The sequence below is a fragment of the Gorilla gorilla genome, chromosome 19, assembly GCF_029281585.2.
Source record: "Gorilla gorilla gorilla isolate KB3781 chromosome 19, NHGRI_mGorGor1-v2.1_pri, whole genome shotgun sequence".
NCBI classification, from domain to species: Eukaryota; Metazoa; Chordata; class Mammalia; order Primates; family Hominidae; genus Gorilla; species Gorilla gorilla.
Window position 1 is genome coordinate 90,082,500 of NC_073243.2, and position 25,167 is coordinate 90,107,666.

A 25,167-nucleotide genomic window follows, 5' to 3' on the forward strand; every position below is an offset into this window, starting at 1 on the left:
ATTTTTTGTATTTATTGTGTTTATTTAGAATTTTTATTCTTCTTAACTGGATTAAAATTGAGATATGCAAAATTATATAATACTTTTATTAAAATAGATTTAGATAGGGTAGATAATCTTGAAAGTATATTTGCAAATAAAACACACACACACATACACACACACACACACACACACACACTCATTTCTCCTGTGGTGGATGAATCATTGTTGTCCATTTTACTGGCCTGAAATTCATTATCTAAGTAAAGCTCAATGTCCATAACTTTTACTACTTCATTCAACAGGTATTTTGGAAGCAGCCACTGTTTTCCAGACTCCACTATGGAGATAGGGCAGTGAACTCAACAAACACACTCCCTGCACTCATACAGCTTCCATTCAACTGAGGACGTCAGGAGATAAACAAACAAATTAGAAATCACTTTCAGCAGTGATGAATTCAAGCTAGAAAGACTTAAAGCAGGATGAAGGGGTAAAAGGCATGTGGAGGGTGGAGGGTATCTTACAGTGAGGTGAAAAATAAAAAAAAGACTTCTGTATTAGAAGGGAATATAAGCAAAAACCTGACCATGTGGTATTTGGGTGATGTGAGTTCCTAAAAGTTTGAGCAGCAATTTCAAAATCTCTGAATTGGGAGTGTACTAGGCAAGAAGGCCAGTGGGGCTGGAATGAAGTGAAGGAAGAGGGCCTTGGCCAGAGATGACGGGCTCGCCAGGGAGAGCCTTGTAGACCAGGCAAAGATGTTGAATTATTAACAGATCATGATATAGAGAGCCCATGTGAGTGTAGATCTAGATCACTTTTACTCTTTTATTTATTTTTATTTATTTATTTTTTTTGATATGGAGTTTTGCTCTTGTTGCCCAGGCTGGAGTGCAATGGAGGGATCTCGGCTCACTGCAACCTCTGTCTCCCAGGTTCAAGCGATTCTCCTGCCTCAGCCTCCCAAGTAGTTGGGATTACAGGTGCCTGCCAACATGCCTGGCTAATTTTTTGTATTTTTAGTAGAGAAGGGGTTTCACCATGTTTGTCAGGCTGGTCTTGGACTCCTGACCTCAGGTGATCCACCTGCCTTGGCTTCCCAAAATGCTGGGATTACAGGCGTGAGCCACCACACCTGGCCTCGCCTTACTCTTGTAGACCCAAGTGACTCTGGTTGTCTTAAGAGAACAGTAACTAGGAAATAATGAAAGCAGTAGCTCAGTTAAGAGACCATAGAAGTAAACCGGGAAACAGATAGAAATGTGGAACGTGATGGTACAGCAACAGAGATGGTGAGAGATTGTGAGATTCTAAATAAATTGTAAAGGAACAGCCAAAACATATTGTATAAATATTATCATCATCTGGTAAATTACACCAAGCATTTGAGACTTCAGAGCCTAATAAAACACGTGGATTTTCTTTCAGTGTTGTAATTTGCTTTCATCTCTAAATATGGATCCACTAGAGGCAATCCCCTATGCTAACCTAGTGTTCTATTAGAAAGAAAATTGTAGCCTGCACCCTACATATATTGAATCTTTAAAAAATAACTCAGGAGGACATTTTTGTAATGAAACTTAAAAACTATCCACTTGTCTATTGTATATATTGTATCGTGTATTGTGTTTATACGCACATATATACATAGATGCGTTACTCAATTAAACATGATAGTATGACTTAATAAAAATGTGAGAAAATATCTCATTGAATAAAGCCCATAAAAATTCAAAATCAATTGAAACACTACAATAATTTTTTAAGTACAGAATGCTTTTGGGTAAAGACTGTAAAATAGTACTATACTCAAGCATATATTCAATAAGTTCTCAGAAAGCTTCATCTTGCAATTATCATTAGGAATCCTTAAAGAATTAGGTGTATCTCAATAACTGTGTATGTAAACATCAACAGTAGTGTTGCAGATCCAGAATGATCTTAAATTATTTGTTAAGGTTTTCCCTTCAATATTGCAATACAAGAATTCTGATATAAAATCAGATTCATACAGAAATTACATTTTAAGTATACTAAATGCATTTAGAAAGTCCCAAATATATATTCTACATTTGAATATGTAGTCCTTTTTTAAACACCAGTTATTTTCATTTTTTAGCTAACAGATTTTGAGCTGCAATAGAGGAATGAGGCATGACATGCTTTGTTTTCAGAGTTTTTCTTTTTTTAACGCACTTAAGAATACATTAAAATGCTAATGATCTGAAGTACATATTGTTATTACTGTTTTATCTTCAAAATCTTTTATTTGCTTTCCTTTCACTATTTTCTCCTCTGTCTATTTCCTGTATAGAGGGAGGGCTTGAGAAAACAAAAATGATGGTCAGGTTTAGATGAACTGAGAAGACTGAAGAAAGGCATTTTTATTTGTTTTATTAACCTTAACTTTGATTCACTTTATGAGCCCTGTGACAGAATGTCATTTCACTGCGACACTTCGAATTCAGAGGAACATTATGAAGCTTTATAAATTGCTCCAAGGCATAAGATATTGGTAAAACAAAACAAAACAAAACAAAAACTGCTTTTATTCCACCCTCACATCCTACCACTCTGAGAAAACTATTAAAAAAAAAAAAAAAAGCTTGTCCTATATGGTGTTGGGTATTATAGCAATAAAACACTAATAAAATCAGAATAGAGTTTTTTAAAAATTCAAATTGTCTAGAAATTAACAGGTGAGCTACATTTACAATGACAGAATAAGAGTTTTAAAATTCAATGGTTTCATTCTTAGTGAAAACCTAAATGAAATTTGTGTTTAATCACTAGTGTTTTTTTTGCTACTGAATAAATGGGAATAAAATATATACTTCTTATATGTAAACATGGATAGTGAGTTACATGAATTAAAAGTTTTCAAGGACTCAAAATCTAAATATGGTTATAGAAGCACTTGAATTTTCTCCAAAGTGATTGCAAAATTTAAATAATTAAAATAATTAAGTGAATACTTGTTATCCAAAATAATAATTTAATATCCTGTATAATTTTTCAAACAGTTCTCTACCATTTCTACAAAAGTTTCTCTTAGAAACTGTTTAAAATGAAGAGTGGTGAAGTTATTTCCTATTTAGTTTTTTTAAAAGTAAACCTTTTTTGGAATTAGAAACAGTGCTTACCATTTGATGTTACTTGGCAATATTAGTTTATTTCAAATTAACATAACTGTGTGATCACATTAAATCCAAAGCAGAATTTTTCTCTTTCCTTAAAAACGTATGAGATAAATGATATTACTCTTCACAAAGAGCCTTTTAACAAATAGGCTAAGGCGCCAGTTGGTCCCACTGAGCATATATATATTTTATACTTACCCGTAAATCAGTAAAACTCTTTTTCTTTTTTCACGCTTAACAAATGAGTTCACGTCATATGATTTGGTAGCATAGCACCATCATGTGGTTCATTTTTGAATAACTCTTAAGAACAAAATGATAATAAAATTTGGAATATTTTACATAGCCAAACATACATGCCTCACTTTAAGTTTAAAATAATGCTATTTTTAGCCACGCTAATGTACCTAATTAAAGAAAAAACACATGAATGCTGTTGTTTCTATAAATATTATGTTTCTGTTTTTCTAAATATTTGTCTTCACCTTCTTTTGTACTACCTTACCTAGTTTCCCTAAACAGTCTCATCAACTGTAACTTAGCCCCAAATCAAAGTAACCACTGCAGATTTTTCTAGTCTTGTAGACAATTCTAACTGCACATGCCATAGACTTTTCAAATTCACTGTCTAAAGCTGAGTTCTTTCTTTGCTCCCAACAAAAGTCTGCCTACTCATGTTTTCTCCTTTCCAGTTTCTTAAAGCAAAAATCTGTGATTTTTCTAATGCCGCTTCCATTCCTATTGACATCCCCTTGCCAAATAGGGCACAAAGGCTGGTTGCTGATTTTTCCAGAACTCAGGTTAAAATTTTCCTTTCTCCACCTATGAATTTGCCATACAATCCTCTTCCTGACTCCTTTTTGCCACTGCAAAGGCTATTTTCCCAGCCTCACACGTTATTTTCCTCCAACTAATCTTTTTATTCATGGGGGAATGAAAGAAATCTATTTAGACGTTTAGATAGAAACATGTTCATCTTACTTAAATCAGTTTCTGGTCCTATTGATAGAAAGATAAAGATCAAAGAGTGCATTTTCTATTACTATCTTCTGCACACACGCACACACGTATACATGCATGTTCATATGCACAAGCTACATTCCAAGTACAGAAAATTCATTGCGATGTCTACCAATGGTATTGTGGTTCTCCTCCTTCTGCATAGAACTCCCTGTCATATATAAGTATCTTCATGAATTCTTACATGTTCTTTAACATTTTTTTCTCCCTTGCTTCTCAACAAAGGCCTCCTAGAGTCCCTCAGGCAAAGTTGATCACTCCTTTATTTTGTCCCCAAATGTCAACATTTCTGTCAAAGCATCTATGATACTTACAAGCTTCTCATCTTGAAAATACAACTGATTCCTCCTACTATATTTTAAGCCCCTGGAGGCACTTTTCCATATCTGTGTTTATTTCCCCGTCAGTAAAGGAAATGCCTGAAATATATAAGATGTTTAAAATTGTTGTCAACTAAAAGGACAAATATCTTCTGTTGGTTTACTGTTTTCATTTCTGATGCATTATTTTTCTTTTTACTCACATAGCATGTAAAGTTTGGAACATTTTGCAAATAATTTAGAAAAATATGTTTTACTGATTCTACAAATAGGAAACCTGAAGCTCAAAGAAGGAAGATAATTTTTCAAAGTCACACAGCTTGCTGTAAATCATAGTATATGTTTAGAAAGAGTATACTTCCAATTATTGTGTACAACAATGCATGTTAGAAAAGATAATTGGCCTCCCCAACAGTCATGATTTATACTGTATGTGGATATGACACATATATTTTATTTCAACATTTATAATATGTGACGAAATCCTCTGTAATTTTTTAGGGGAAATATCACTAAAAACCTATGTCTAGAAGCATTAGAGTTTCTTGCAATTGTTTTTTGTTTTGTTTTGTTTGCTTGTTTTTTGTTTATCTTGGTTACTAAATTTATTCCAAAAATTACCGCTGAACTACAGGCATTACTATAATGACCATGATTCTTAAGATAATTTGTTAAAACTATGAAAATTTTGCAGAGTTGCAAAACACTGAAGTATAGTAATAACTTGTCCACAGAAAAATTAAGTGCAATTCTAATAAATAGTTTTGTTACAAATATTTTTAAGATAAGTTATATAAAATGGATGTTTCTTCATTTAAATATTTTTGTTTACAAACACTTTTTGCCTAGTAATTATATCTTTCTTATAAGCTTATATATTATTAATTTTCTAACAAATGGTGTTGAAATTTTGTCCAAACTAAAATCTACATTTTAAAACTTAACTACATTCCATTGTTTCTCCCTTTGTTACAGGGACATTCTCACCTGATATAGTGGCAAATTTGTTCATCAAATACAGCTTTTTTATATAAAATATTGAGTTGCAACCTTTTGTCAATGATGATGAGATATGCATAAACTCTCCCACATCTCTTCCTAGACAAGAATTGACTACTATATTGATCATAAAACTGAGTTTTAGGAAACCTGCTTTTTCATTAAAATGATGCTTGTTCTGAACATCTTATCTTTATTGTTCAGCCTAGTGTAATAAACCTATTTATAAGAGCTTGCTCCTAGTGTCTGTGCATCCTGGTTCAGCCTGGTATAAATCTGTTTTCTAACTGCTTGTCTTAGAAAGAATCTAGTCTGTTTCAGATAAGCCTACATCCTCGGATCATTTGCGTTCATTGACGGTATTCCTTCCCATTGCCTATTAAGATCTACTAGATAATTGAGAGTGTAGAGCCTTATCACTCAAGGATATATTTTCCTAAAAGTGATGGCTTTACTGTGCTGGTAAAAATAATATAGGCTTACTATAAAAATTGAAGTAATACAGAAGAGTAAAAAGTAAAAAGGGACAAAACCACAGCTACAGTGAGTCATAATATGGCATAATTGGTTCCTTTGCTCAGGGCCTTTTGGGAGGAAATCAAGGCGTGATTGGGACTATGATCCAATCTAAGCCTTGGAGTCTTTTGTAACCTTACTGGTTCCTAGCAGAGCCAGTTCCTTGTGGCTGTTTGTTTTGTATTGTTGTTATGTGTTTGTTTTGTTTTGTTTTTGTGGTAGTTACTACTTCCTTGTGGCTCTTATGACAATGTTGTTAGCTCTTGCCAAATATCAGGTTTCCGTTCCCACAGGCACCCCTTGAGCACTTGCCACTTGCCACATAATCTCCTATAATGACAAATTTACTTTTTATAAGGCAGGACGAAAAGCATCTGTATCACCCCTTTCTTTTAAGGGGTCTCCTGGTTAGATCACATGTCTCAAGTAAAATCTCCTTAATTAACTCAATGTCAAGTGATTAGGGACCCTGATTATATCTGCACAACTTATTTTTCCATAAAACTTAATAAGTTTATGTGAGTGAGATGTCATTTAATTTACAGGCCTCTCACACAATGAATGGCAGAGTCATTGCACACAGAGTATAGGTCATTGGGGGCAGGAATATTGGGAGCATCTTAGAATTCTGCCTGCTGAAGCTATCATTTTTTCAAATTCCTCAAAATATCTATAACCATAGCTATCCATTTCCACTCAACATTATCTGGAAGCATGAGGAGCCCTGGAAGAGCCCAGGTAGCTATTCTCTTATAATTTATGCCAAAAAATTGCTTATTTCCCTTTGAAATGAGAAAATCTTTTGGCACTTAACATTTCATTTAGTTTTTTGTGACCTGGACTTCAGCAATGTAAGAACAGAGAAAGTAGTGCTGTAATAGCCCAATGGGCTCTTCCTGCCTATTGCACAGACAAAACCAATTCTCTGAGACTACAGTACTGCAGTAAAGAGCTTATCTGACACCAGGCTAGCCATGTGGAAGACAGAGTTGTTACTCAGATCAGTCTCCCTGAAAGCCCAGAGGTTAAGGTTTTCCAAGGATAGTTTGATGTGCAAGGGACTAGCAAATGGGTGCTGCTGATTCGTTGCGGATGTCATCATAAGGGTGTAAAATACAGTCCCCCCCATGCTGAGTCCATCTCTGGGCAGGGAGCCATAGGACTGGTTGAGTCATATGCCACAAATCTGGGTAGGGTTAGAGTGAAAAACATCTCAAAAGACCAATCTTAGATTCTGCAATGGTGATGTTATCTGTAGGAGCAATTAGGGAAGTTACAAATCTTGTGACCTCTGTTCACATGATTTCTGAGCAGTAAGAGATTTTAGAAACTACCTATGTTTTAGCAGAATTCAGGCCACTATCATAATCCTAATCTTGTGGACTTTCTTTAGTTTTGCAAACATGGTTTTGGCCCAGGGACGAGGAGGGGATCAGTTATAGGGAGGGACTACTATCATCCTTGGTTCAAAGTTAAAGTATAAACTAAATTCCATAGTTAGCTTGGGCTATGCTGGGGAATGAGCCAAGACTGCCAGCCTGTGAGGCTAGAAGCAAGATGGAGTCCGCCATGCTAGACTTCCCTCACTGTCATAATCTTTGCAAAGGTGTTTTCAGTGTGGGAGATATAGGCTCTTGGGCCACAAAATGTTTGCTGAAAAATTACTGACATGAGGGAGATTGATTAATAGGAGAAAAGGCAAACAAATTATTTAACGTATATATACAGGTGCCTTCAGAATGAAGACCCAATTTCCCAATAAGTTACAGAATCTAATCACCATCTCAAGGTTACAGAAAGAATGGTGGCTCAGAGCATGGACAAAACCAGGTTGTCTTGGTAAATCACGTTTAGTGGCAAGAAAGGTTATGAGAGGGAGAAAGGAAGTGGCTTGGCTACCAAAGACACTTGTTATGTAAATGAAACCTCCCTCAGAGAAAATAGATGATAGTTATTTATTTTCAGACTTTTAAAATTGTCAGGCTCTCATTGGCTCCTAGGTCTGGGAAAGGCATAGAAAAGACCTGCCTACATTAATGGAATTCTTTACAGATGCAATTTTTCTCCCACAAAAGATAGCTTTGCAAGGCCACTTATATTTTCTGGCCCTGTGGCAGACATTTCAAAATATATCAGAGAAATATATTGGGGGGTAAAATATTTTTTATTTCCTTCAGTGGCAAAAAACAAAGAAGCAAAATTTCCCCTTTCCCCAATTCCTCCCTTGAGTCTCTGTAGAACAATTGAGTGTATCATATTTCATTTCTCTATAGTTGTGGTTCTTACTGCACAACTCAATTAGATGAATTGTTTCCTGAACATTCTGATGCCACTAATCTTCCCTTATAGAAACAGCCTAAAGAGAAAGAAGCTGCTCAACTAAATTCTCTTTAGTCAATCATTTCTTCCCCTTTGAGAGGTTCATAACCTTTAAATGGGTCCAAGCAATGCCACAAAGTTTTCTATTTATTGTGCAAGAGATAAATTAGTTCAACCTCACAATAATGTATGTCTATCATAGAATATGATTTATTTTCTAGCACTGAAAATAATCCTATTTATTCTATATTTATTTCAAATGCTGGGATTTTTATTGATTGCGAAACTAAAGTTCATTCCCCCCAAAAATGGAGGGTAGTCAGTCAGATGTGTAGGTAAATTCAATTAGAGAGAGATCACTGCTGGTTCTCTTTGCCCTTTCTGAGCTATATACCATTTTGTCAAGTGGGATTGCCTAAAAGTCAGGGTCACGAAGAAGTAAGTCCACCCAGGAGACTATGGTGGCATTTCTCTTACAATTTTCTTTAGTTCTTTGATCACTACAGGCTATAAGTTTTCAGTTGCAAAAAATCTGTATGTACAGAATTCTTTTATCTTACTCTGTCTCCCTGACAACCAGATATTTGCCTGCTGTTATAGGTCAGGGGTCCTTAAAAGGCATGGAATACATCTCATCTCTTTTAAAGGTTTCAAAATTCTCCTTTCATGTCTGGCTTGAAAAGGAGTTACCTGTAGAGAGTCAAGATTATCCAGATAACAGTAGTGTGTAATCAAGTAGGGAAAAAAAATTAAGATCTTATCTAGAAAGAATTTGCCAAATCATATAGATAATTAGAAGTACTTCAACATATGAGAAAGTAGAGAGGGAAATGGGGAATGATTGGTACAAACGTTTACATTCTAAGATAGAAGTTAATTTTTGCCTAAAAAAGGGAGTAAGTATGAGCCAGTTCAGCTCAATTTGCTTTCTAGGCAAAAGGAACCCTAAGGTGATAAAAATCAAAGTAGTCTTATACTACAAGTTAAGGATACCTAACATAGACAACTTATATTGTTTAACACTTATAGAGCATTTAGAGTTTGGAAAAACAGAAAACATATTTTTATATGTTCCTTAATTTGAATTAGCTAGTGCACGCTTCTATCTTACACATCATTCTCTCTCCGACATCTTCTAACATATTCAATATCTCTTAAACACATGTAATTATAGAGAACTTGGTGCTTCTTCAAACTCACTCATTAAGTAAGATGGCAATATTCTGTAATTTGTTGAATGAATTGAGAGGCAAGTCTTGTCTTTTCATCTTTCCATCCTTACAGGATGCATGTCAAACCTTGCCACCACGTAAAACATCTATGTGTGTGTGTGTGTGTGTGTGTGTGTGTGTGTGTGTGTGTGTATTTTTTTTAAATTCACTATAGAATGATTTTATTTATTAGAGGTTTTCTCTTTTTTCTAATCTAAATTTACTCTCGTTAATAACTCAAATTACTATTAATTCACCACTCGGAGGCATAAAGAATAATCCTAAGTAATGTCAACATAATGGCCCTTCAAGTATTTGAAAATGTGTGCCTTTCCTTGCCTTGGCAGTAATTGTAGTGGTTTCTCATTTTTGGCTTTGGTAATATTTTATCATTCTAGTCTTGCAATAAGTTGTCTTCTCTTGAGTCTGATTTATTTAACAAAACACAGTATTCAAGCTTTAGGCTGATCAAAGGAACATCACTGGGTGATCCTCTCTCTTTTTTTCAGATATTACACTTCTATTCATGTCATCAAAGGCCACATTATCAACTATTGCATATTATGCATACTGTTCTTTGCTTATATAGGTATTAAGAGAAATCAAAGTTTCTAACAGGAGAAACATGAAAATGAAAGGAAATCAATATTATAAGTTAACAGGTATGAGGTGAGCAAATTAAAATATAGAAAGGTAAAAAGAAAACTGATTACAAAGCGGATAAACACATGAATAAAAATATGATAAATAAAAGGAATACCTATAGGGAATTAATAAATATAGTTCCTGCCACATAAAAAAGTATGGTGAAAGAGACTGATGTCATATTCAAGTGAAATTGCTGTTTTGTTATAATAAATTCCATGAAACTGTGAGTTTTTGAAGATTTAAAAGTGTTTTTTTGTTTTTGTTTTTGTTCCTCAGAGGAAATGCATAAAATGTCAATCATATCTTAGAAGGAGAAAAATATCCATCCTTCCTTTATTTTCCCCAGGTGTACTACAGTAAAGGAACAGGTACTGACACAGCAATTAGCAACTTGAGGGAATTCCTTTAGAAAACATAAATTTTTAAAGGTCCCAGAAAATCACCATGTTAATGTTAAATTCGTGTTGTCTCAGATTTTCTTAGATGATCAGAGGCCAGAGCCATTAACCTTAAAATTATCACTTAAACAAAGCACCACAGCAGCACCATATTTCAGGAATAGTGTATTTTCAGTTATTGTGGACATAAAATTAATATTTACAGTGAGGGTGCAAGTAAGCAGCGATAAGCTAAAACTGAGCATCCGTGACTCCATAGAAAATGACTTTCTATATTATGTTTCACAGCCTTCTCTAATTTAGTCATATATATTAATATATAAAGCCACAATTCTTGGTAATGTGTATTGATGATGCGTTACAGCACCCATAATTTATATATACAGTTCTGAGAACACACACACAAAAAAATTCTTTTTAAATTAGCACTATGTATGCTTTTAAATACTGATACAGACATTTACTAGTAAAAAAAAAAAAAGATCTAGACATCCAAAAGTATTTAATATAAGATGCCATAAAATAAGACAACAAAATATGGAGTTTTCATGGGACCACTTTTCCAATACCAAATTTACAGCTAGAATCTAGAGTATCTTCAATGATCCTATTTCATTTTTATTCATTTTTTTGTTTATCATTGCTTTGTTCCACTAGATGTCAGTATTGGATAAGAGCAGAGAAATGCTTCCCTGAACATCTGTTCTCTTGCTGTTTTAATTTTGCTCATATAAAATAATTAAGCCCTACCTAGCATGTATGTCTGCACGTAAATGATGTGAGTTTTTCAAACATAGGCAACTGATGATCTTTACAAGTTACCCAGAAACTTCTACATGGACGTGATTCTTTTCTTAAAATGTTTACCTTGCTCCTGTAATCCCAGTCCTTTGGGAGGCCGAGGTGGGTGGATCACCTGAGGTCAGGAATCCGAGACCAGCCTGGCCAACGTGTTGAAACCCCGTCTCTACTTAAAATACAAAAATTAGCCAGGCGTGGTGGCGGGCGCCTGTAGTCCCAGATACTCCGGAGGCTGAGGCAGGAGAACCGCTTGAACCCCAGAGGTGGAGGTTGCAGTGAGCCGAGATCACACCGCTGAGCTCCAGCCTGGGAGAGAGGGAGAGACTCTGTCTCAAAAAAAAAATGGTTTGCCTTGTGCTGCCCTTACCCACTAATTATTAAGAAAAATGAAAATTTTAAACCAGTATAATTGATAATAACTTGCAAATTGCTCTGAAGTAATGTTCACCATTTCTGCACATTCTATATAAATTTACTCCTTATTCTTAATTTGTCCTCACTACAGCCTTTAGATTTTGAAACAAAGAAGGCATACACTTTCAAAGTTGAGGCTTCCAACCTTCACCTTGACCACCGGTTTCACTCGGCGGGCCCTTTCAAAGACACAGCTACGGTGAAGATCAGCGTGCTGGACGTAGATGAGCCGCCGGTTTTCAGCAAGCCCCTCTACACCATGGAGGTTTACGAAGACACTCCGGTAGGGACCATCATTGGCGCTGTCACTGCTCAAGACCTGGATGTAGGCAGCAGTGCTGTTAGGTGAGAAAAAGAAACATTTTCTTTTCTATGTCTCAGGAAAACAAAACAAAACAAGAACAAAAACCAGAAAACCAATTCTCTGTCCAAAACTGCATGATGATTTAATTATAGAATATGATGCTTGAAAACATAATGACTTTACGTAAGAAGAGAGGAAATGCTATAGGATTGGGGGGAAAATATATTATCAACTATTGCAGCAGTGTTTACCAGTGGTGTTATAACCAATAGAGGTCTGATTCTCACGTCACTCAAGGTAACAAATCTCAACTCTTCATGTATAAACGGGATTTAATAATATAACCTTTTAGAGAATGATTCTCATAATTAGTAATATTAAGATACTTTGAAAGTGCCTAGAGTATAATAGACATTGATACATTTTATAATTACTCTAAAATTTCTGACCCCTTACCCAAAGTTAGTGTTTGAAAAAGTTATTGCAATTTGCATGTCATTTTTTCCAGTGTAACAAACGTGTCTACTGTTGTTGAGGTGAAATGAGTAGAGACACAGAGTCAGTCCTAGAGTAAAATGAATTTATGGAATTGCTCAAAGCAAATGCTTTGCAAGAAGCTGCTTCCTGCTCATCTCTCTCCCACTGTCTCTCTCTCTCAACACATAAAGTCCACTAGTACTATCAAGACATCATACAATTTCCCTTTTCCTCATTTATGCATTGACCCAGCAGTATGTTTTGAGACTTTATTTCCCATTCGTTGTATTGTATGCTTGAATTTTCTGCCGCGTGCCTACAGCTGTTGGGAAACCAATTAAAAGACAAGTATGAGATTTGTTCCTGAATCTTCTGTCCCGAAAGAAGCTTAGTATGCAAGAACCAAAATAAGAAAATATTAAGTAGGTTTTTAAAGCAAAAACACTTTATTCTATTGACATACAACAGACATATCTTGTAAGATTTTACACTATGTGGCAAGTAAAGATTAAAACAATGGATCAAGTGTTCAGTAGTATCCTTAACACAGTAATTGCATATAGTGACATCTCAGGAAATGGCTTGACAGCATACGTAACTTGCTCTTTGGATTTATCTGAATCCATCACCTATAGTTACATGAATACTACCTCAGTCAGTTCTAGCTGCTACCATCCATTAACACATACTGGATGTATTAGTTTGTTTTCACACTACTATAAAGAACCACCCTGAGACTGGGTAATCTATAAAGTAAAGAGGTTTAATCGATTCACAGTTCCACATGCCTGGGGAGGCCTCAGGAAACTTACAATCATGGCGGAAGGAGAAGCAGGCGCATCTTACATGGCAGCAGGCAAGACACAACGTGTGAAGGAGGAACAGTCAAACAACTTATGAAACAATCAAATTTTGTAAGAACTCACTCACTATCATGAGCAAAGCATGGGGGAACCACCCCCACTCCCATGAGCCAATCACCTCCCACAAGGACCCTCCTTCAACATGTAGGGATTACAATTCTAAATGAGATTTTGATTGGGACCCAGAGCCAAACCATATCACTGGATGACTAAAGTAACAAACACAGTTCTGGAGGCTAGACAGTCCAAGATCAAGCGACCAGCAGATCCAGCGTCTGGTGAAGATTTGCTTTCTTTTCAGCAGGTGGTCATCTTCTCCTTGTTTCCAGACACTGGAGAAAGAGCAAGAGAGCTCTCTCTAGAGTCCCTTTTGTAATGGTAAAAATAACTTCATGAGGGCTCCATCCGGATGAACTAATTACCTCCTAAATGCCCCATCTTTTAATACTATCACACTGAGGTTTAGGATTGCAAGATGTGAATTTTGGGGGGATACATATTATAAAATTCCAATTCTGCCCACCCCAAATTTATGTCTTTCTTACATGCAAAATGCAGGCATCCTAAGGGCCCCCAAAGTCTCAACTTCTTCTAATATTAATTAAAATCCAAAGTGTCATCTAAATATCATCTAAGCCAAACAAATGTGAGACAAAAGGTACAATTCATCCCAAGGCCAAATTCCTCTCCAGCTGTGAATCTCCAGCTGTGAAACCAAATAAATTATGTGTTTCCAAAATACAATGGTGAAGATATTCCTATTCCAAGATGTGGAAACAGGAAAGAAGAGAGGGGTGAGAGGTCCAATGTAAGTCCAAAACCTAACAGGGGAAACTCCATTAAACCTTAGTCTCAAACATAATCCTTCTCTAGCTCTATTCTTCACCTCTCAGGCCCACTAGAATGGATGTCCCACTTTTGGACTCACTAGGGTGGCAACATAACCTCCACCACTCGGAGGGACACCACCCATGCTGTGGTTCTCTGCAGTGTCCTCACTCATGTGCAGTGGTCACACTCTCAGGGCTCCACTGAGCGACCCTACCCCAGTGTCTCTTCTAGGCATTGATCCCAATGTTTAAAATCATTATGGAAGCAGCCATTCCACAAGCCTGGTGACATGAAATCACTGTTGGGGTGATTTGGAATTCTTCCCTCGATTTGGAGAATTATGAATGCTCATAGCTGAAGAGCTATGTGATGCTATTTAACAGAGCTGAAGAAGTTTGATGATCTTCTTTCGTTTTACCACATTTCTGTTTTCTTTAGTACCAGCTGGCAGTGTTTCTGCTATTATAATCTCATCTGTTTTCCTGGCTTTTTTTGAAATAGCAGATGAAGTTCATGGTTCACACCTATACAAATCTTATTAAGTAATCAATCTATCAACCCTTAATGTTCTCTTCTAAACACACTTTCTCATTATTTTGGAACACGGACGGGGTTGAGATATTTCCAAGTCCTTAAGCTTTGGTTTCTTTTTACTTAAAAAATTCATCTTTGTTTCATTTCTTTTATTTCACATTTTACTGCAAGCTGTTGTGAGGAACCAAGCTGCTCCTTTAACACTTTGCTTAAAAATCTCCTCAGCTAAATATCTAAGAATTTCATCACTCAAAAGTCCTTCTTTCCACAAAATACTAGACCATGAACACCATCCACCTAAGTTCTTTGCCACTTACTGACCTTTCCTCTAGTTTCTAATAACATGTCTTTATTTCTCTCTGATAACATATCAGAATGGCTTTTACTGTCCATATGTCTACCAACATTCTGTTTATGACTGTTTAGTTGTTATTTGGGAGGACAGAATCTTTCTCTACAGTTCTCTTTTCTTTCTGAAACTTTAACAGAATATCCTTGAACATTCATAATTTTAGTACTTTAAAACTCTTCCAGCCTGTACCCCTTACTCAGTTTCAGAGCCACTTCTACATTTTTAGGTATTTTTTATAGCTGCACCCCTACCGCTTGCTACAAATGTCTGTCTTAGTCACTTAAGGCTGCTATAACAAATTACCGTTGATGGAGTGGCTTCAGCAACAAACATATATGTCTCTTGTTTCTGAAAGCTGGAAAGGTTATGTTCAATGCGCCAAGAGATCCATTGTCTAATAAAGGCCTGGTTTCTATTTAGCAGAAAGTCATGTCCTTGTATCCACACAGCAGAAAGAGAAAGAGAGCTGTCTGGGGTCTTGGTTAGAGGGGCACTAATCCTATTTATGAGGACTCCACCCTCATGACCTCCTTACCCCTACAAAGCCTATCCATATATCATACATTGGACATTAGGATTTCAACATATGAATTTTGGGGAAACATAACATCCAGTCCATAACAAATGCTTTTATTCTTGAAGAGAATCAGTAATCAGGAGAGAACTCTAAAAAAGCTCATCTGTCTTTTAAAAAGAAATAAGTATAACAATTACTGAGCACCTGTACATTTCAGGCTGAATGCTAACCAATTTACTCACTGAATTCAAACTATTGTTTTAAATTTCCATATTACAACATGATTCACTTCCAGTTAAGTTCCAGAAAACCGTATATGGTTTATAGGGCTATATGCAGACACACACACACAAACACACACACACACACACACACACATCCACATGTACATTCAATATTTGTTAGGTATTCCCCAAAATCTGCTGCCTTGGTAATTGTTATGTATTAACCTAACATTATTTATCAGTCTTTTATTTCTGAAGCCCTTGGATGTTCTGTTGATAATTACAAAAGTAGAAGATGCCTGGTGAATAGATTTACAGGTTTTTTTTTAAATATGAACAGTTATTGAAAAAAAATTGAAGGTTGCAACAAAAATAATTAAAAGGTAAATGAAGATTAATTAAAACTCTCTGCAGGTCAATAAATAAGAATTTACATAGAGAAACTGTGTATCTAGAGTAGAGAACGTGCTATGTTGTTTAATTTACTGTTTGTTGTATTTTGAAGACATAAAAGAATCATGAGGCCAAAATATTAAGAAAAACATTATTTTAAGGCAATACTTAAGAACTAGAAAAATCAAAAATTTCCTAAGTAAAAAACATTATTAGGTAAAGATACACGTTCCAAATTCAAGAAAATTGTTAGAGTCAAGACCCTGGTGTGAGGAACAGAGAAAGGTTAACGTGAAAGAAATTCTCCTGCTGTAAGTGTGTTTTTTATTTTGTACGTTTTATGTCACAGTAGCTAGTATCTGACAAGTGCTACTTTATATGAAATAAAGTAGTATACCAAGTCTTAGTTCTAATGAGTAGCAGTCGGCCCACTTGACACAGATGGATCTAATTGATCCCCACGAGGGGTTGTCAAGAGACAGAGCTGTTTTTGAATCAACATGAAACCTGTCTTTGTTCCATGTCCTTGGAGTGAACAACAAACTTGAATAATGTGAGCTAAGGAAACATGGGGTATGAGGCATCATCTTTCCTTGTTGTGAAAATGTGTTTACCCACTTAAGAATGAGAGTGAAAATACCTTGTGAAAACTAAGAATTAAAGTGTAAAATTACTCGACGTGGTTAGATATGCTGTTTGTTTTGTTTTCCTTTGCTTAACTGTCTTTTCACAGAGTTATTGTGCAAGATATTAATTTAGGACCTTGGGTATTTTATCATCATCATCTTCATCACCTTCATCATCATCATCATCATCATCACCACTAAGCACAGCAAAGAGCCACATCAATGCCACAACCAAGGACTGAGCCCGTTTTGAAGAAAGGTTCTCTCAGGTTTCATGACTAGCAAACACACCCCGTCTGGTTCCTTACTCTCACCCTTTGGCCCCAGCTTAATTTCTAGTTATTCTTTACTTTTCTAGCCTTTGCCTTTTGATGCACTGATTTCTTGTTTCTAATGCTGTATATTTGTTTGAGGTGAACACTGCTATTATATAGTTCACAGAAACAATTTCTAGTGAGTCAAATGAGACTGGATTAAGTATATCCAACATTAGTGAAGTAGGGGCTCTTCATAACAGCAAGTTCTTGAGTTTAGGAAGTTAAAACTGTTGATTATCCAGTTACACTGAAAGATATTATTTACTTTGAGTATTAGTGATTTGGGTTACAGAAAGATTTCAGTGGGTAATTTTGCTCAATATGTACTGCTTTTCTTTTGTTCCAAATGTGTAAAAGTCTGTTATCCTTGGAATAAATTTAAAAATAGAACTTAATCATATTTTTATTAAATTTAAAAAATAGATTATTTAATTTTAATCCATGTCAAAAGAATTAAATAATAACAGAATGATGATGTAAAGAAAATCTATTTTATGTACATAGACTTCCATATACAAACTCAAAATTACAGTGGTTAATAGTGCAATTTAAAAGTGTACAGATTGTTCCCCGACTCATAAAGATTCATCTTACAATGTTTTCACTTTGCAAAGGTGTGAAAACAATATGCATTCAGTAGAAACCATATTTTGAGTACCGATACATCCATTCCTTTTTTCCCCTTCAGTTCAGCATTCAATAAATTACATAAGATATTCAACTCTTTATTATAAGACAGGCTTTGCGCTAGATGATTTTGTCCAAATGTAGGCTAACATAAGTTGCTCAAACAGGTTTAAGGTAGACTAGGCTAAGCTAGAATGTTCAGGAGCTTAAGTGTCTTAAATGCATTTTCAACTTAAGGTATTTTCAACTTATGATGGATTTGTTGAGATGTAACCTCATGGTAAGTCAAGGGGCATCTGTATTTGTCATCTTATCTATGCTTTTGCTTAATGATCTTTCTAACAAAAACCCATCACTTAAAATCAAGCAGGTAACTTAAATAATAATCAGAAAACATTTTCAACTACCAAAAGTAGAATACAGTGTTAAATTATACTAATTAGTTGTTAAAATAAAAATGCCTGTCTCCACAAAAATGATCTTATATTCCAAATCTAGTCTTTTTACCACACTTTTGTAAAAATTGCTGTAATCGATTGGAATTGATTTTTAAGAAACTCTTGATTAAGAAAGTATCAAAGTAGCTGGTTTGCATTTGAAGGCCCTTTTCAATATGACAGAAATCTTAGCATGTGTGCAAAAACATAAGTTCAGACACAGCACACTTTGGGAGAGAGAAGAAAGAGAGGCCCAGCTATCGTGTGACATTCTATAGCAGTATGTATAACTTCTATTAAATGTTTGAAAAAATGCCCATGCTCTCTTTCTCATCTACCTCACAAGATTTTTGTGAGAATTAAATGAAGTATTGGTATAAATGTTTCTAGAGCAATATCTGGCATATTTAGTGCTACATATGTGATTTATTTTGTTCTGCTTCCCATTAGTATATAAATTGCACAGCAGCAGAGATTTTTCTACATTTTTACTGATAGATCCCACACACCTAAAATATTGCCTAGCACAAGTGGATAGTTAATAAATATTTGTTCAATGAATGACTTGACCTATATAATACTAATTTCAGCTAAATATTAAAATGGCACAGTACTCATTTGTGTTTTCTGCATGAAGAAAAATCAACACAGTTACTTCCTTTATAAATCTAGAAAAATATCTGAGAAACTATGATAATTTCAGTATTTCAACCCTCAGATTTGTTCCAAAAGGTTGGATCACAATTGTCTCTAATAATTAACTGATAGGAAGTGCTATCTTAAAAAAATCACATTTATTTTTGTATGGATTATGATCCTATAGCTTTGCAAATAATCATGAACTTGTTGTCAGATGCTTCTTTGATGATTTTGAGAATATATACATTATATTAAGATTCACATTGTGAATACTAAAGAATTCATAAATAGATCAGATATGGAGGTCTCAAAAAAGATGAACTCTTTTATCTTAATGAATGTTCTATAATATATATGGATAATATTCTTCTTCCAATACCTATATGAATATTTAGTACTTTCTCAGAAAGCATGCCATGAAAAATAACAGTAATTTTCTACCAACTGAATAATAAAATGTAAAATGAGAAAAGCTGATTAGAGTTATACAAAATGAGAAATTGGGCTCTACATAAAAAAACATTTTAAAGTTCACAGTAAGAAAAAAAAAGTGTGTTAGTTTCTATAACAAAACTATTCTTCATGAATTACTTTACTAATTCTAAGTGAAGGCAAATGCTAGCTTTTAACAATAGCTAGGACTCAAAGTACCTCTAAAAAATATATTATAAATTCTAAGATCATTTGACTGTATACAGGAAACAAATATACAGAAACAATGCAAAACATGTTAAATGAAAAAAATAGATATTTTGTACAAATTGATGGACATAAAAAGAAAAAGAGAAGGTTTGATATGGAATACCTCAAAGAAACTCAGAAACAAACAAACCAATAAAAGGAGATGTAGAATTTAGAAACTGCAGGAGTAGCTGAACGTGTTAATCTCTGGGGATTTTGCCCTACTCATCTTTTTCACAACTGTGGTATACTGAGTGTTTAGGACCCACAAGAGAATTATTTCTCTGAAGTTGGTTTTTGCATGAAGTCTCTTTGCAAATGTGCTGATCGTATTTAGCTTGTATTAACTCCATTTATAGAAGCAAAGAAACTGAAAAATCATTTTACTAAAAGAAAAACAAAAAAAAGCAAACAAGAAAGAGAAGAAGAAAAAATTTGCTAAGAAAATAGAGATCAACTGGACTACAATTTGCTAACAGAGGTTAATCCCCATAAAGATCATGCCAGAACACCCAGGTGTATGAGCCCTTAAGAAAAAAAGACATTATATTTACACATCTAGATATAGATCTATGTATATTTTAGATTTGAAAAAACTCACATGCACATATCCACATACATATACATGCTATATTTTATTAGTACATTGCATTATACACTAGAATATATCTTCTATGTCAAGAAAAATTTTTAAATTAAATTAATTTTGCACACAGTATGTGAAACTTTATTCAGTATAGTCCCAAATATATAGTAATAATATTTATATATTAAAATAGTTATTTTAAATATATAAACAATAAATACAAAATGCTCTTCTTGAAAAATACTGTAATAATCAGTGATCAAAAGGACACAAGAGAAATGAATCATTTCATAAGCTGTTCCAGAGCATTCAGTTAAGGGAATATGAGTAATTTTCAGAGCGCAAATTAGCTAAACAGTAGACTACTCACAAGCAGGAAATGCAAGCTTAGGTAGAAGGAAAAGGAGGAAAATAAAACCTTTCTTTCAAATATGATGTCTATATTTAGGTTTCAAATGGTAAGCAGCTCTACATAAAATGGCACCATTCTTCAGAGCCATTTGGCCATGACCTAATAAGAGTAAATAAATCCAGTGGTGACCTGGGATAACAGGCACTGGACTTAGTTCAACAAAATAGTTATAATGAAGCTCTCTCAAAAGGACTTCAGAATAAATACGTTTGAATATTCAAAAATGTAAATTAAGTCATCCCATGTTTGAAATATGACCAGGACATTATCAATAAGAAAAGTCAGATAAAATAATTCAATTTACACATATAAGTGCACTGTATTATGAATAGAGCAATATATTCAGTAAGGAACTCTTCATACTTGAAAAAAACTCCCTGTATAATGAACAATACAAAATAGTTTTTTTGCTATTCTCATTTGAGAGAAACTGTTAACACCAATTCAAACAGGTAGTAAGTAAAGTTTAAAAAATGGTACAGTTTTGTAAGAAGGAAGAAATAGATGCTCTCTAGAGGGATTTAGCAAGTCTTTATGGGGAGAACATGAGCAAAGCAAAAAGGTGCCTTTGATTTCTGAGGAAATTAGGAAAGTTCTGTGACATGAATGGGAGGAAGAAAATTGAAATGATCTGACAACCAAGTCCAAAATAAGGGACTTCTGAAGTCCCTAGAGTCAAAGATACTTCTAAGCAGAAGATATCAGATATCAACGTTTACTGCACACATTCTTTACTTATTTAGTCAGGTATTACAGTCTGCATTTTTTAATATCTGATAAAACTGAGACTCAGGATGTTTAAAGCTATTAAGTACAGAGCCTGGACTTAATCATTATTTGTCTAAACCTCATTTTCTTTCTATTAGAGCAAGCTGCTTCAAGGTGTCCGCAGAATAAACTAAAGGACAGGTGTAAAGCTTTGGGGGCAGAAGAAGTTCTTGTCAAAGATAAAGTTATTTTTGCTCTGAGTTAAAGACAAAATACAGTGGTCAGATAACCAACAGAATGGCAGAGTAGAAGAGAGTTTTGAAGTTAACTTCCAGATCCATAAGAAACCGTGTATGACTGGGCAGAGGAAAGCTTAAGCAACTTGGAGGAAAATACAAATACAACAATTATAATTTCAACATTATGTAGATTATGGTATATTTCTTCTTCTTTAGAGATCTATTTTAATCATATTGCATGTGTACAAATGGGAAATTTAAAGACAGAAGACTTACTTTTATTAAATGATATACTTTTGTAAATAGTTTCTCATCAAACATTTAAAACAAGCAATAGAAACCATCTAAACCATTTAAGATACAACTTTTAAGTCTAGTAAGGGGAAAGTAAAAATGAGGAGGAAGATAAGAAAAAAGAGAAATTGATAAGAAAGTAGGAACTGGTAGTTTAAAAAGTTTGAGAGGAACATAGTGGGATTTATTTGTGATTGCTGATGGAGAAATTACAATTGACATATTGTTGCAGGTGGCTTAGGTGCTCAGTAAAATGTTTGTTAAAATGAATTGAACTGAATTTACTTTCTTTAATTGTCTTCCAAAAGGCAAAACAAAAACACTGGCAACTAAGAAGAGATAAGAGTAAAGACAGTTTGATCTACTATCATTATCTTAACAAAGTAACATTTTCTACTTTGACCTGTATCATTATTAGCAGATTTTTATTGTTTAAACAATGAGGTGTAGTACTTTCAGAGGAATTTGGTACCATCAAGTTCTTTTTACACATGTAGTTGAGAACTGGGGCAGGGTCAAAGTTAGCGTTTCCATTGATGGTGAGAAAATTATTAAGCAAATTGAAAAGTACAATTTTAAGGGAAATGCTTACCTAATAAATAGAATAAAAATTTTAAAGGCGTTTCTGAAAACTAATTTACAGTATAGGAATAAAACCATACTCTCTCAAATGGCCTGTGCAGACTAGGTTAATGTTTTAATTTCTGATTTCTATTCAAATGTTAAAAGCTTTTTTTTTAGCAACAATCACTGTACATAATTGTATGAACTCAGTTTTATTTTATTATATACAGATTATCATCATATAATCGTTTTTTCACTTGAATCCCATCTACTCACCAAATAAGTATGAGATGAGTCACACATACTTTCTGTTTAAATATTTTGCTCATTGAAACTCATCTGTTAGGCCAAATTACATAGTTCATGGTATACCGTTGTGATTAGTTGCAATTCCAATAATATTTTATCCTTAGATTGTAAGTAGACTGTTGCAACCCGACAGTAGAAACACGATGTTTCACTCTGTGAGGTTGTAACTCCTCAAAATTTCTATGCCTTTAAGAACTGGGCCATATCTTTTCCAAAACTGTCCAGAAAATGTAGGAATGGTTTCATTGCAAGTTCATTGATGGTCTTTTCTAATAAATGTCTCTCAGTTGCTATATTGGATAAAATATCACAATAGAAAATATTTGTGCTTTAGTCAGGCACAGGTTTTAGTCAGTCACATATAGACAGAGCACTGGGAAGATGCCAGGAGCTAGTATTAGGCCTGTAGTCTAAGACCTGGCTAACTATGAGAAGATGCTGAAGATGCTTAGCCGAGTAGAAACTGTTCAAATGGGTGTCAGCTATATTCCAGAAGATATAAAGCTTTGTTGGAGGATATCATGCAGAGAAAGGAGCTTGCCAAGTCTCACAAGGTGACAGAGATAAAAATTAGATACCAGAAAGTAGCGAATGACAGTCAAACAGAAGCACCATTGTGTGAAATAGAGCCTGGATATTTGTGTTTATGGTTTGTACTGTACGAGTTTGTGTGGGAGCTTCGTAGTTCAAATACTAGAAAGTTGAAGGTTATGTGTGCCACGACTTGATGCCAGATAAGAAAATGTGTGGGTAAGGAAGAGTTTTTATCTGGGAAGTAATACAAAATAGTATGAAAGGAGAGGGAGAAAGGGGGAAAAGGACATACACATACACTCACACGCTGATACACGTGACTCTATCCCTATGCAACATATATTTTATCTTATTTCATTTTTATAACAACACTCATGGTTACACTATTAGGGAGGTATTATTTTCCAAATTTTATAGAACATAAGGAGAATAGATATTGGAATGAAAGATCCCTAAACTAATTGCACAAGGTAAGTGAATAAAATGTATATCACCCTAATTCTGTCTATACAAAAAAATTACTGTGCTTCATGCTACATTTCATTGCATCTCAGTGGTGGTTAATCTATGTATTGCAAATTCTACTTCAGCATTAGGCTGAATGAACTAAAAAATTAAATATGTTTACTGAGCTTGCAAGATATTGGATCCTAGTGGATTGATATACAGAAACACATAACTAAGAAATAAACATATTATTTGATGTATATATTATGTAAGTCTTTGAATTTTAAACTCGTTATCAAAAATACCTAAAATTACATTTAAACATAACCTGTATATGTGGTGATTCACTGCATGAAGTTAGGCTTCTGTTTGAATCAATTTGTTAAATTATAACATATGCTACAAATATTAACTATAAACAAGGTGATCAATTTTCCCAATCTTATCTGGGAAAACTCTTGAGGAGTTTTCTGGGCCTAAAGACACTCACTGTAAAAACTGAGAAAGTCCTCATCAAATCAGAAATAATTGATTGTCCCAAATAAGACCGTCTTAAAGCTCTAAATATGTTCCCTTGTTGTAGAAATATGTAACTATTATACAGGCAGGAAGAATAGGATCTGTGCAAAGAATTCAATACAATATTTAAGTGGCAGGTGCTATGTACAAACAACATCCCAGGTCCTTGGCAACACAGAGATGAACAAAGCTAGTCTCTGCTCTCAAGAAATTTAACAAACTTTGGGTAAGTAGGATAATCACGTCACATACACAAAATGTATACAAGCTGTGCTATATTTGCCAACATCTACATAATAATTGAATATTATTAGCATTAAAGAATGATCTGTTCATTGCAGAGATTTTCAAAGATGGAAGTAAAGAAAAGCTTTGAAAAATATCATGCAAGTTAACTGGAATTCACAAGAAAAGAGTAAGGGATTTTCAAAAATGAATGGAGTTTCCACTTAATGAATGGCAGCAGGATGCGATCTATAGACGCACTCCCCAGTGAAACAAAAATAAATGACATTCGTTTCTTTAAAAAATAAAAGACGCTCATTTACAGTCTCTGGAAAATTTTCAAAGAGCATGCAGCACATAAAGAACAATTTATTCAAGAAAAGCTACTAAAACTTGGTAAGAATAACAAAAGACAGTGACACTTAACCCAGAACCTGCTCCCCGCTCCCACTCCTATGTCCCAGCTCGGCTTGATACAAATGCCCACCTGGCAGGTGTGGTAAAAAGACATGGTTTCTCTTTCCTTCGCAACCAGTCAAGGGATATAATATCTTACCAGGAGGGGCAGGATGCAAACATTACATAAAACTATAAAAATTAATAATTGTTACAATGTTTTATTGCACTTGTGACATATATGTATGTAACATATATAATATATACAATTATCGCACATAACTACATAGAAGAAACATTTCTATATTTTACTCTAATTTAGTATGAATGTGAATCTGATG

The 25,167-nt window shown here is 34.4% G+C and overlaps 1 protein-coding gene across 5 annotated transcripts in view; it reads left to right on the top strand.

Moving 5' to 3' along the window:
* The window catches only part of CDH12 (cadherin 12), a 1,104,089-nt gene that overhangs the window by 1,038,345 nt on the left and 40,577 nt on the right, over positions 1 to 25,167 (top strand). For all 5 annotated transcript variants that reach the window (XM_055367890.2, XM_055367891.2, XM_055367892.2 and 2 more), the window contains one exon: positions 11,863 to 12,116. In XM_055367890.2, the coding sequence (XP_055223865.2) occupies positions 11,863 to 12,116 (254 nt within the window). The remainder of the gene's footprint in view (positions 1 to 11,862; positions 12,117 to 25,167) is intronic.